Source organism: Lissotriton helveticus, chromosome 1_1 (assembly GCF_964261635.1).
Source record: "Lissotriton helveticus chromosome 1_1, aLisHel1.1, whole genome shotgun sequence".
Classification (NCBI taxonomy): domain Eukaryota; kingdom Metazoa; phylum Chordata; class Amphibia; order Caudata; family Salamandridae; genus Lissotriton; species Lissotriton helveticus.
In genome coordinates this window covers 2,016,378,136-2,016,392,960 of record NC_136057.1, presented here as the reverse complement: position 1 = coordinate 2,016,392,960, position 14,825 = coordinate 2,016,378,136, and the positions used below count along the sequence as shown (strand labels likewise).

Below are 14,825 nucleotides of genomic sequence, written 5' to 3'. Positions count from 1 at the left end.
TTAGTACCCCTGCCCTAGGTATCTAGCGTGCCATGTACTAGGGACTTACAGGGGTGCTAAAGTCATCTGCCAATTGCAGTACAATGCCACTTTACCATGTTTTAGGGAAGGAGCACTGACACTGAGGTCTGGTTAGCAGGCCTTGTTTTATTGTCCGAGTCACACACCAGCATCTAATAGCTCAAAAGGGGGCAAAAGTGTTGGGGTGGGTAACTGCAACAAATTCCCAGTTCCCTACAGAATAGAAAGACCAAAGAAAATTCAATACAATTCTTTTTTTTTTGTGTAACTTTTTATTATATAAAACAACAGAAAACAACACATCAAACATACAATCAAGGCAATACAGCAATAATAAAGCCATTAGGTCTGCGCTCAAGGGGGACGGGAGACATATGACAACAGGAGAAACGAGTTTTGAATACAGATGAGTGGAGGGTGCCAAAGGTAGAATTGCATATGAACAGCACAATATACCACAGATAGAAGGAATGTACGTCAGGGCGACTGGGAAGGACTAGGAATCGCATTGAGTGGGGGCGTACAGATATCTCCACGGTATGAGTTCCACTGATTCCAAATCTTCCCCCATTTTTTGGGTCTGCCTCTTGCCATATACACTGTCTTCTCTCTGAACATGCACCAGTCCAGACTTTCTTTCCAAGCAGTCACTTGAGGCGGCCTCGGGGACCCCCACAACTGTGCAATATCCCTCTTCGCAACCATATTGGCAAGAGTCACCCACCGAAGCTGCGACACGTCATAATCATTCGGACCCCACACATTCAACAAACATTGTCGGGCTTCCGGCATCATCACAACACCCGTTACTTCGTCCATCACCTCATGTATAAGTTTCCAAAATCGCACCACTTCAGGGCATTCCCATATGATATGGAGATAGGTGCCAAGGAGACCACACCCACGCCTACACATGCCATCCGTAGAGTAGCCCATATGAATCAGACGGGGACCGGTGACATAGATTCTGTGGAGGATCTTGAGTTGGACCAGACGGAGGCGGGCCGGAATCGCCACCTCCCTGGGAGAGGAGATCGCGGACTGCCAGTCCTCATCATCCAGTTCAATACCATCAGCAATCCAAGCTTCACGAAGGCGATCAAGCAGACTCGATCGGTCATTAATCATTTTCTTATAGAACAATGAGATAATACTGTCTGGCACATAACCGTCTAGTATACGATCTTCGAGGGGGGAGGCTTCCGGAATATCACTACCCACTGGCAACACAGAGTTCAGAGCATGGCGTACCTGGACATAACGAAATTTTTCCCTGTCACTCAGCTTATACTCTACTTGCAGATCCGAGAAGGTCTTCACCTTTCCTTTAACCCAGAGATCACGCACTTTACTAATACGATCGTGTCCCATTTATCAAATCCCTTCGTCTTCCATAGGCCACCCAACTTCGCAGAGGCATAGAGCAGAGCTGCACCAGTTAGTTTATTACTCCAGCCCATAGCCGCCGTTGCGCTTTGCCATACCCGCACGGATATAGCGGTAGGTCCCGAGAGTTGTGAACGCGAGGGTCCCGAATAAAGCGACCTGTAGTAATCACCACCCAGGAGCATCCACTTATCCATTTCAAAAGCTGGATTCAACGCCGGGCCATACATCCTGTGGTTGATGGCAGCAAGATGGGAGGCCCAATAATACCTACGAATATCCGGGAGCTCTATACCGCCATCATACCAGGGAAGTGTCAATTTTGGAAGAGCGATGCGTGAACGTCCGTCCCATATTAATTGCCTCTGCAACGATTCTACTTCCCGAAAATATTTCGACGGGATGACATCAAAACTATTCTGAAGTGCGTATAGGAACCGCGGTAGGGACATCATTTTAAAAAGGGCCGCACGCCCTAGGGGAGATAACGGTAATTTACGCCAACGTACTACATCGGAGCGCAACCTTTGGAGTGGGGGAAGTAAATTGCGTTCATAGCGAACCGCCGGATCCAACGAGATAAACACACCCAAGTACTTAAAGCCAGACTGCGACAACTGGATGGGACAGCCCCGCGGCAAACGAGGGACATCACCCGCGAGTACATAAATGTGGGATTTCGACCAATTGATGATAAGGCCCGAGTTCTTCCCGAAGGAGTTAAGTACGTCAAACAATACGTGGAGCGATTTTTGGGGAGATGTAAGGTACAATAAAATATCATCCGCGTATAAGGAAATGCGATCTTCAAATTCCGGCGTCCAGCGTATACCCTTCATCAAGGGTTCCCATCGTAGCCAGGCGGCTAGTGGCTCCAACGCCAAAGCAAAGAGGAGCGGGACAACGGACAACCCTGCCGCGTGCCCCTCCCAAGAGTAAAAGGCACGGAAACACGGCAATTAACCACCACCTGTGCCAGTGGCGTTTCATACAGGAGTTTGACCCAACCAATAAAACCAGCGCCGAATCCAAATTTGGCGAGTACCGCCCAGAGATAAGACCATTCAATTGTATCAAAGGCCATCGTGGCATCCAAGGACGCCAAGATTGCCGGTTCACGCAGCGTCGGGGCCCTCGCGAGAACACCATGCAAACGTCGCAAATTTAATGCCGTGTTACGGTGCGGGATAAAACCCGATTGATCCGGATGAATCAGGTCGCTGATAACCGTAATCAGACGATTAGCAAGCAATTTGGCGAGGATCTTAGGCTCCGCATTTAAGAGCGAAATGGGTCTATAAGACGAGCAGCGATCCCGTGGTTTACCCTCCTTATGGATCACCACAATGGTAGCAAGACGCTGATCTCTGGGGAGGGAGCCACCGGCTTGCGCGGCCAAAAAAATATCACGGAGATAGGGAGCTAGAGTATCAGGGCGTAATTTATACAGTTCGACAGGAAGGCCATTGGGGCCCAGAGCCTTGCCGGAACGAATGGAGCATAGCGCGAGAGCCACCTCATCCACCGAGGGCGGGGCATCCAAACAGTCCCGGTCCGATTCCGACAAACATGGAAGTGCTATATCTCGAAGCAACAACTGTGTATCCTCCTCGGGCCTGTCGGACACCGAGGTATAGACCTCTCGAAAATAATCAGCAAAGCATTCAACAATTTCAACAGGGTCCGTTACACGCACACCACCACATGTCTCAATCACCGGAACCACTCGACTCAGTCTCTCCCTTCTGTCCAGCCAGGCAATCAATTTTCCTGCTTTATCACCCACATCATATAGCCGTCCCTGCCGCTCCCTACTCATCACCTTTGCCGCATCAGTAACCAAAGTTTTATATTCTAATTGTTTAAGGCGGAGGACATGTAACGTTTCTCGAGACACCTCTCGTTCCAATGCAGTCTCAAGGTCTGTGATTTCAGTCTCGAGCTGAACAATTGCCTCATTCTTACATTTCTTAGCACACCCCACCAAAGACAATGCCTGTCCCCTGATCACAGTTTTAAAAGCTTCCCATAACGAAACAGGCGAGGATACTGAACCAGCATTCTCAGTAAAATACAGATCAAATGATTTAATCAATTCAGCACGAGTCCTAGGGTTAAGAAGATACCAGGGGTTAATCGGGGCCACCCTCCCTTCGGCGCCGATGCTAAGATTAAAATGAAACCAAATAGGGGAGTGGTCGGATATACCCCGGGTCAAGTGTCTAACCTCTCCAATCGAAGGGGACAGGGCAGCCGGTATCAGGATATAATCCAATCTACAAAGACTACCATGAGCTCCCGAGTGGAAAGTAAACTGTGTTTGCTCTGGATGCATTAGTCTCCAACAATCGATGAGTCCCAATGTGTCCAGGAAGTCACCCAACCAGGATTGCGCAGTAGGAAGATCTCGGGGCGGATAGCGGTCTATTCTGCCAGAAATTACCGAGTTAAAATCACCACCTAGTATCCAAACACCCTCCGGGAGACCCAGAACCATCCGCCCCAGATCCGTAAATGTCGTGGATTGTAAGCCCGGAGGGACATACACCGACACCAACTAAATTGGCTTTCCCTCCCACCGTCCAACAGTGCAACATATTGACCCCTGGCATCAAGGATCACATCGTCAACCTCGAGGGGGAGGGAAACCCTAAGCAAAATACCCACTCCTCTAGAACTAGATGTAAATCCAGAATGGGCAGCAAGACGATAACCCCGTCTATTAAGAGCGAGACAAGTATTTCCTATCAAATGTGTCTCTTGTAGCAAAACAACATCAGGTGAGAGGCGCCGCAACAGCTGCATAATCACCCCTCTCTTTATCCGATCACCCAACCCATTCACATTCCAGCTTAATACCCTCAACCCTCTACCCCCCTCCAGATCCACAATGAACTCCTGTCGCAAAACGAGCATCACACCAATGTCAAAGATAATGAAAGTACCTTGCCTTGAAAAAGGAAAAAAAAAACAATCCCGAAACATGGCTCTCCCTCCCCCCAAGGTTCCCATACAACTCCCCCCCCACCCTGCACCGACGCAAAAGCCACCCCAATTTGCAGTGTGCCTGTCGTCCTAACAATTACAAACAAAGAACTAGTCTACACAAAGAAAACCCCAGAGGAGGAAAGGGGTCCCGCCATCCCCGCTACCTCCCAAGATACGAACGGAATGATCAAGGAAGTCAGTGAGCCTCAGCTGGACACGTTGAATAGTGTTCTGGACACAGGCACCACACTCATTCCTGGTCCATCAGTCCCCCCTCAGCACCACCAGCATGTTCCTGGCCAGCACGGCGAGGCGGCAAAGTGTCCAACCATTCACTCGCTTCCTCAGGCCTGACAAAGAAGAATGTTCGATTGTCAAATTCAACACGCAGTCGGGCCGGGTATAACATAGCGTATTTTAGTTCCATGTCTCTTAGTCACCGTTTCACCCCTTGAAATCCCATTCGTTGTTTCTGGACCGATTGAGAAAAGTCCGGGTAAAAGTACACAGCAGCGTTCTCGAACTGCGTAGGGCCGCTTGTCCGTGCCGCCTGTAGAATGGCGTCGCGATCTCTGAAGTTGAAGATCCTTTCAATAATCGGACGGGGGGAAAACCGGGCTTCGCCTGTCCCCCAGGCACTCTGTGCGCACGTTCGATGGCAAAGAATTTGCTCAGGCCCTTGGGTGCAAGATGATTAAGAATGAGGTCCTCCACTCGAAGATCAGTGGCGAGTGAACTAGAATCTTCCGGGACCCCAATAATACGCACGTTGTTGCGCCGTGCACGGCCTTCAAAATCCTCCAAGCGACGAGCAAAAAAGTCATTGGCAGATCTAAGGTTGCGCACTTCTGTTTGCAATTCGGATACATCCGTGGTAAGGCTAGATGTCTTTAGGTCCAATGACTTCACCTTCTCGTTTGTCTTGGCCAAATCAGTGCGAATGAGGTTGACATCAATAGCTACCGTGTCCAACTTCAGAGCCAGGGTTTCATACTGATGGGCCAATAGAAGACTGAATACCAGCAATGGCGCCCATCACGTCCTGTAGCGTTAATTCCGCCAATACTGCCGGATCGTCGACAGCCTCCTCCCGGGCCGTAGTTGTGCCACCAGGGGATCCTTTAGAAAGTGTGTAGCGATCCATGACGTTCTTCTGGGTTGAACCTCCACGGATAGATGTCTTGACTTTCCGTTTTTCACCCTCGGGCTTGCCCGTCATGGCGAGCCGGGTGCCCCGGAGGGAGGCTTGGGATCTGGTCCAAATGGCTTCTTAAAATTCACACACAAGAATACAGGAGGCGAAGTTGGGCCAATTTGAGTCCACAGCCACACAGTCGCTAGCTCGAAGCTCAATGAGCTGGCATCGAAGCTCATTCGATCAACAGATACACCGCAGATAGGAGACAGTGCGCTGGAGAAATGAAACCGAAAGTGAAGTGAGGCTGCGGTCCGATCCCCTCAAGCCGTTGTTGTTAAATTACAACCTGGGCACTGCCACAACACAAGGTCCAGGCTGTTCCATGGAGAAGGCCACAAATTTCAAGACGGCAGAACTCAGGGACCCAGCGTCTGATTCCGACCCAAAAACCTGCTAGTACATCAGCCGGGTTGTGTCTTCAATGATCGTCCATCAAATCGGGATATTATCCAGGATAAATGCGGGAGGCAGCGAGGGTCCTCGGGAGCCCTGTGCTCACGCGGCCATCTCGGATGCGCGCGTAGCTCCTCCTTCAATACAATTCTTGATCCTGAACACGTGCTAGTTGCTTGTGAGGGAGAAAACACCAGAGTGGGTTTTGGAAGAATTTCCAACAGTGTTCAGTGGGAAATAAATAGGTAAATTGAGGGGTTTTGCTCTCCAAATTATGCTAAAGCAGAATACTAATCTAAAAATTCATAAGGCATGCAATATTATATTTATAGTCAGGGAAGAAGTGAAGTTGGAGCTGGATGAACTAATAGAAGCCTGTATTATTGAACCAGTAGAGGCATCTGAATGGATTTCTCCATTGGTAGTAGGCAGATGTACAAACGACAAGGTACGTCTGTGTTTATTTATGGGTGCTTAATAACAACAAAATTGTGGACCAATTTCCATTGCCAAGGATTGATGAAATGTCGCTAACCAGATATGCTAAGTGGTTCTCAACATTGGACCTTTCCACTACATATCTTCAGGTGATTTTGGACCCTGAGAGTATACATCTTACTGCGTTTTACACGAGATTTAGCTGCTACCAATTTCGATGCATTCCGTTTGGCCTTACATCAGCAACAGCAGTTTTTCAAAGGCTCATGATGCAATCGATTTGAAATATCCGGGAGGTAAAACATTTTCAAGATGATATTTTGATCATGGGAGAAACCAGGTAGCACCATGATGAAATCCTGAGAAAGGTGTGAACGTCCTCAGAAAAAAAGGGTTAACTGCTGAAATGAGCAAGTGCAAATTTGCAGAGTAGACAGTCACGTATCTTGTGCATGACATTAATGATAAAAGAATAAAACACAAAGAAAAACTGGTGGAAGCCATCAAAAATGCGCCATCATATTAAAACAAGGATGAGCTTTTGTTTTAGGTTTGGCAGAGTTTTATTCTGTTTGTTGAAAAGTTCCTGAGAAGACGCATGAATGGTGCACTGTTGCTTAAGAACAAAAGCAGATTTGAGGAGTCCGTTCAATGTCTAAAATCCTTCTTAGAGATTAAACAGGCAATCAACAGAGCACCCACTTTGCAAGGTTTCTACCCCACTTCTGACACCAGGGATGCTAGTGGGAAAGGTTTAGGAAGTGTGCTTTCCTGAAAAAGCACTCATGGTGGTGAAGTAGTTATAGCTTTTGCATCCAGATTGCTATTATCCACAGAGGAGAAATACTTTGTAATAGAGGGAGAAACCTTAGCATGAATATTGGTGCTGGAGCATTTTTTGCAAATTCCTATGGGAAAGGACATTCATTGTAAGTAGGGACCATAGGCCTTTCACAAAGCTGTTAACCATTGAAGACTTATCCAAAGCTTCGGCAGAGATTGCAAGATTGTCTATGCGCCTTCAGGATTTTCATTATGAGGTTCAGTATGTGCCTGAAAAAAATATGTAGCTGCAGATTTCTTGAGCAGATTGTCACTGCCTCTCAGGGAGGTGGATGATAGTCCTTGGAATGATGTGTGTGTCGCAGGGATTTTTACAAATATTTAAGTCAAAAGTCAGCAAAAAGAGAAGTAGATGAAGGCGCATGATGGGGGTGATATGTTGAAATTGGTCAAAGAGCAAATTGTGAATGTTTGGGGAAACTGTACAAAGGCTGAGCTTCTTGATGAAATGTAGGGGTATTGGGAAGTCAGATGAGTTAGGAGTGGAAGACATATTTGTGGTGAGAGGTGATAAAGTGAACTCAAAATGCAAAATGAGATGCAAAGTTATATCATTATGTCATGAGAATTTTTCTATATCCTTACTCACAGACAATGGTCCTCAAGTTTGAGGGAATGAAAAATGTCATGGAGTTTGCTAGTGTTACACAGAATTCACGGCTGTCTATCGGTAATGGTCTTGTGGAGGGATTTAATAGAGTTATTATGGTATTATGATGCTAGCTAGTCAAGGAAAGAAAGACTGGGAAAGTGACTTAAAAGTGGTATGGACATATAGAGTGACTATTCATGATTCTGTAGGAGAAAGTCAGTTTGGACTAATGAGAGGTTGTGTACTGTATTCCAGAGCTAATCCTGGCTGGATGAAGAGAGGGAAGAAAGTAACATGGGATGGAGAAGGAGTAAAAAGGTGCGTTTCAACAGCCCATTTGAAGAATAAGACTTATTTCAATACCAAGCATTGTGTATGTAGAAGTGGTGGTTGGAGAATGGGTACAAGTGAAGTCTTCTAAGTTGCTAAGGAAAAATGTAAGGTCAGCAGTCCTAAACAAATTGTGAAGTTGATGAACAATACTGTGGAGTGGAATCATGGCAGTACTGATCCTATGAGTCTTTTAGCGATGGTCAAGTTCAATGAAAATAGTATGGAAAAAGGTGATCATAGTGGAAGAGACGGGAATGACAAATATTGGTAGATAAATATTGATTCAGATGAAGACTGAAGAAGTTGTGAATCAGGATACGCAAGAAGAGAGAGACAATTTTGTGAGAAGGAAAAATGGTCAGAGTGAGTTGCATAATGAGTTGAGGAGTGCAAGCAATCCTGAAAAAGTTATTGGGAGAGATGACAATCAGAAGGGTTTGAGAGCAAGCTGTTTTGTCATACATTTAAAAAAAACTAGAAATGTACGGTATTATGTTTGTAGCATGTAGTATAGCTATTATCCTTAATATTCAGTACATTTTCTGTACGATATTTATCTATGTAGAGCATATTATTGTATTTATCATGTATTGTTGTTTTTATTATTAAAGGGGAAGGATGTGTAGTATTGGTTTTATCATAGTGTAATAATGAATGCAGAATGTAGAATTAGAATGGTTGGTATATTCAAGGTTTTAAATTAAGTGTATAGAATTTTGGGGGTCAGATGATGCTGTGCTTCACTTATGCTTGTACCGGTTTACCATGCTGTACGAGATTGTTCAATAAACAAGTTGCACGACTTACCTGTGTCCCGGATTACTACACCGTATCACAGTTTACATCTGATAAATGAACTATTAAATCCATTATACTCACCTCACTGTTGCTATAAAACAATATACTTACTCTTCCTAGGAATGTAATTGCTGCCAAATAAATGTGTTGTTTACTATCGTAGCAAAACGAGCATCCTATTTTCCAATTTGTACCATCTATATGTTAAAATGTTCAGAGTGAATGTATGTGCATTTGAGAGATGGCAGATTTGAGTTTTTGCATTTGTTAGCCGCTGTTTTGCAACTCCCTGAACAGTTGAACAATTGTAGAGGCAAAAGCAGTGTCATCTAACAGCGTTACTTTATTAATATGTCCCTTGAGTCTACCCTCTGTTAAGTCCACTTCCCGCTGAGTTTTTTCCCAGGCCTTGTCCTGCCAGCTTTAATCCGCCGAGCTGTAGGGACCGCCAGAGAGAAGGCCCGGGTCATACTCATGGCAACATTAAGCTCACCGGATTTTAGATTATATAAGGAAAATTAGTATAGAATAATCTATTTGCTTTAAATATTAAAGAGGCGAAAATAATGGTAGTCTAAACGAGCACTGTCAAATCCAAAAATGTTGTAAATGCTTTGGTGAACGATTCTGCTATTTCTCCGCCAAGTGCAAGAATGTGTGCATCGGTGGGCTTTATAAAGTGTGTTAGTACCTGTCCTCCCAACTGCCAGCCCTTTGGTGGTAGCAACATGGATGCCTTCTTCCACTCTGCCAACTGTCTGTGCTGCCAGCTCCGCATTTTACAAGCGACTATCCTAGGGCACAGGTAATGCACGAATACTGACAGCCATGAACACTGGCAGTGCTGTGCACAGCACACCTGACTGTAGCTTTCTGCACATGAAGCCTTAGAAGCAGATGTGTACATTGAGAGCTGTGTTCACTGGCAGCACTGCACATAAGTCTACAAGTAGCCTGTTTTCAATCTTGAATGCTTGCCTGAATCATAGATTGTTTGAGAGATTTAGAGGAAAAAGATTGGCCAGCTCACGAGATGAAAATCCCTTCCCTCAGCCGCCCAGCTGTTGCGGCAAAAGGGAAGTGTCCTGTTCCGTTTTGATTCGGTTGAAATCACAACTGGGGCTCTGCACAGGGTATTGCTGATGAGCTGGTAGTCCCTTTCTTGGCTAGATGATTGGTGCTTTATTTTGTTGCTGTCCTGTGCTGGTTCCTTCCTTTCCTCTCAAATAGGGTTGGGGTTTAAGGCAGAGTGCTTTTTAAAAAACAGATGTCTCCTGGGGAAGATTTCACCACACTGGAATCAGTGAAGTTAAATGGTCAAGGCCCTATCTTATCAATATTTCCAATACAACCAAACCATCCACACCAGCTATAATTGCACCATTCACAATCCCTCTAGATCCCCACAATCAATTATATAAAGCAACACAGATAGAAAACTAATGTGCAAAAAGCATCAGAATTTTAATGAAAATACATGTAATATACAACTAGGTTAAAAAGGATTCATTTGAGTGAATTCATAACATATCCATGGGCAAAAGCAATTCTAAATGTCAATTAAAAAACAGTTAAATCGAGAGAACAACAAAGGTACAGTGTGTAATCATAAAAATATCATAGATGCGTTACTCCAAATCGAATTTATGACAGTATATTTCGGGTGTTCATAAATCAATTCGTCTATTGAACACTCAGATAATTCCTTGGATGTAACCTCAATCAATGCGTCAACGCGTTTCGATGGCTTTTGTATTGTTCTAGGCCACCTTCTTCAGGACAAAAAATGAATCAACCGTTCTCTCTTAATAGCAACCCCCGCAAGTATCCTAATCATAAAACATATAAACAATATATTAATAATTATCAAATATCTATACAGTATCCAATAAGACAGCTACACTACTCCCCTATTTCCCCATGATCCTATATATCTTAAGCTCACACCATTATAGAGCAGGGAGAAATGTACATAGATCCTGTCTGTTACATACATGTGTCCTATTGGGGAGTACATCAACAACCTTTCTTCTAAAAAAAAAAATACATTTAATAAAATTAATCTACATTTTTTTACATTTTTTATTTTTATTTTTGCACAGTAGCTTAAGAAAATGTAAACCAAAGGGAACTTGGAACCTGATGGGTTCCCAATAAGCTGGTAATCATTGGGCAACATACAGTGTTGCTAAGGTAAGTGTTGCAAAACATAACCGTCCATAGGGTCTCCAAGAGGCAAACACCTATCCACCCATAAAAATAAATGTAAATGTCGGAATTTGTAAAGCGCACAGCTACCTCCACCGGAGGTGTCCCGGCGCTGTCCGTATACCGCTTAGGAACCCTTCCTGGCTTTCCTGGGAAATGTCCACTCCTGGGCACCCCCAGGTGCAGCCAGGCATCCCAGCGCTTTTGGGGCCGTTGTGGAGACTAAGCAAGCTATTGCCCAGAGTTGCAGCGTGGGACCCATGATCAGAACAGGTACTGAGGCGAGAATATCCAGTCAGGGGAATTAATGTGTCGGAGACCCGCCGAGGCGGGAATCGAACCCTGGTCCCTGGCCAGAGCTCTGCATCAAGGTCTGCCTGCTCTAACCATTGAGCCACACTTCTCCACTTCTCCCATACACCTTACATATCTGTATCTCTCTCTTCATACATATTGCCACTTACATTCCTATTCCTTGATATTGGTCACCTCCTGACATTTAAAGACAAGAAACAATACTGTCAATTACCCACCTCTTGATAACTCTGGGGCAGTTCATAATTGATTATGTTTAGCTTTAAGGAGTCTTTCCTGGGCTTCTTAATGCTCCAGTTCTTCCTGATTCTATGGCTGTCGAAGAGAGGGACAATGCTCCAATTACATTATGAATACAACCCTCCTTCTCTAGTATGGAAACCGTTCGTGGATTTAGTCACCTGTCGGAGACCACCCCTTTCCCTTATTGGAGCTGATCTATCATGGAAAGGTTAAATTCAACTAGATATATTAAAAGAAGAATTGGGGGGCGGGGAGGGGGGGGAAGAAAAGAAAGGCCTCCTATCTTTCTTCATTCCAATATTTTCGGTAACCAAGGAAAAAAGGCCCACTTGTGTTTGTTATTTATAATTCAAAGGAACCTAACTCCCTTGTTTCTTTACTGAAATCAGTTAGTTCAAAAACCTACCAGTCACAAGAGGGGTTACTTTTCTCCCCTTCACAATTATTGTTTAAACAATTTTTTCCAGGCGGGAGATCAGTGTCTTGTCGTCCACCAATGTTTTAAATGGTTTGGTTAAATCTGTAAATCAGGGGACATGTATTGTAATTCCGATATTAAGCCCCTACATTTTGGATCACATATACTTCTTTTATTAACGACCCTGGTGGTGAACATATACTCACCAAACTTGGTTGCTTTTTACCGGTATATAGGTTGCAGTGATCCAGTCTATATCCTTGGTACACCGCAGTTATTAAAAGTGGTCAGAGGGGTCAACCTAAATAAAATTACATGGAGAATGGTGTGTATATTTTTTCTATTATATTATTAAAAGCCGTGCGAATTCACCTATTTATATAGTAGATACAATTTGATTCCTTTGAACGGAAACTATTTTATACTCCTGAACTCCAAAAGAATATAGTGGTTAACTTACTTGTATAGTAGGTGCAGTTTGATTCCTTTCCTTATTTGACCAGTAACTATTTTGTGCTCCTAAACTCCACAGTTATATTCTTATTGGCTTCCGTAGTATCCAATATCTAACATTTTATTAAAGGAACCACCCCGTGGAGAAGTGTGGCTCAATGTGGAGAAGTGTGGCTCAATGGTTAGAGCAGGCAGACCTTGATGCAGAGCTCTGGCCAGGGACCAGGGTTCGATTCCCGCCTCGGCGGGTCTCCGGCTCTTAAATTCCCCTGACAGGATATTCTCGCCTCAGTGCCTGTTCTGATCATGGGTCCCACGCTGCAACTCTGGGCAATAGCTTGCTTAGTCTCCACAACGGCCCCAAAAGCGCTGGGATGCCTGGCTGCACCTGGGGGGTGCCCAGGAGTGGACATTTCCCAGGAAAGCCAGGAAGGGTTCCTAAGCGGTATACGGACAGCGCCGGGACACCTCCCGTGGAGGTAGCTGTGCGCTTTACAAATTCCGACATTTAATTCATTTGTCCGCTCATTTCTCCATTATTTCACTGAGGGCTGTGGGGCTCACACCCCTGCTAGTCCCGCTCTTATGTTGCCTCCCGTACCGTGAAAAGCTCATAAAAGAGCATCGCGCTACCATAAACTGTCTCTCTCCTACGTTGATAAACCCCCTCTGTGGACCGAGCCAACATGAGTACAAGTCCCTCTCCTTACCTTTTGCCGGCGAAATTGCAGCATCTCGCAACCGTTTTTCTCAATCGGTGTATGCAGTGCGGGTGCTCTATTTAACTGATTTTAAATGTGCCGCACCTGGGGGAATAACGCTCCAGATCCGGTGACGCAAAGAAACGCCCTCCGCATGCCGAAGGCAGAGTTAGAGCCATAAGAATTAAAGGGGCCTCGGCGTCTTGGGAAGGTGTGTACCATGTGTGTGTGCGAGTGTCATAAGGATGTGCTTCTATTATAATGTATTGAATGTCACATCATATGTTTGAAATCTGTTGCTCAAACATCCGGTTATGTTTATTTGTTTTGATATTCCCCGTTCGAGATAACGTCATAATGATCCTTTGTGAGGTCCTGCTTCTTTATCATTTTTTATGATGAGCCTCTGATTTTACATGATGTGAAGTAGGGTTTGTACCTCACTTAAGAAATTTATTTTATCCACGCTAAAATACGGTTCAGGTATCACCCCTCTTCTTAGAAGGGGAATGGCCGTCAAGACGCATATGTTGACTAGGGTGACCAACTGGCATTGGTGCAAATTCAGGACGGTGAGTGTAAAAAATCAGGACAAAGGGTCAAAATTCAGGACACAAATTCAGGACAGGAGGTAAAAAATTCTGGACAAAACTTCCGGACAATAGGTACGTTTTACAGACACATCAGAGGTCGCGCAATAGTATATAAGTAAGCCCAGCCATTTCCAAACATATTCAACCATTTGCAAACCTATCCATCATGTATCCTTCCATCTATCATTTCACTCATCGATCCCCTCATCCATCCTTTCACTCATCCTCCATTATCCATCCATCCATCCACCCTTTAACCCTATCCATCTGTACACTTATCCATCCACTCTTCATCCAATCCATCCATTCACTCATCCATTCAGCCATTTACCCTTTCACCAATTCAGCAATCCTTTCACTTACTAATCCTTCCACCCATCCACTCTTTTAGTCATCCATCCATCCTCCCTTTCTCTCTCCATCAACCCTTTCACTCAGCCATCCTTCCTTCCATCCACCCACCCATCCATCCATCTACTCATCCACTCATGAATCCATCCATTGACCCCATCACTCATCCATCTATCATTTCACTCCTTCACACATCTATTCATCCTTTTGTCCATCTACCCTCCCTTTCATTCACTCATCCATCCTTACATTCACCCTTTCACTCATACGTCCATTCATTCACCCTTGCACTTATCAATCCATCAATCCATCCATCATTTCACTCATGCACCTACCCACCCATCATCCACCCAACCATCCACCCACCCACCATCCACTCATCCATCCTTTCACCCACCCACTCATCCATCCTTTCACCCACCCACCTTCCAATCCACTCATCCATCCTTTCAACCACCCACCATCCACCCACCCACTCATCCATCCATCCATCCTTTCACCCACCCACTCATCATCCATCCATCCTTTCACCCACCCACTCTCCATCCATCCA

At 44.9% G+C, this 14,825-nt stretch overlaps 1 protein-coding gene across 2 annotated transcripts in view; it reads left to right on the top strand.

Annotated features, from left to right (window-relative positions):
• SAMD13 (sterile alpha motif domain containing 13) overlaps window positions 1-14,825 on the top strand; it is a 523,502-nt gene that overhangs the window by 328,708 nt on the left and 179,969 nt on the right. Inside the window, exon 4 of one of the 2 annotated variants that reach the window (XM_078644763.1) lies at window positions 8,115-8,177. The exons of the other annotated variant lie outside the window; for it this stretch is intronic. Within the exon in view, the coding sequence (XP_078500889.1) occupies window positions 8,115-8,177 (63 nt within the window). The remainder of the gene's footprint in view (window positions 1-8,114; window positions 8,178-14,825) is intronic. 2 annotated transcript variants of the gene reach the window in all.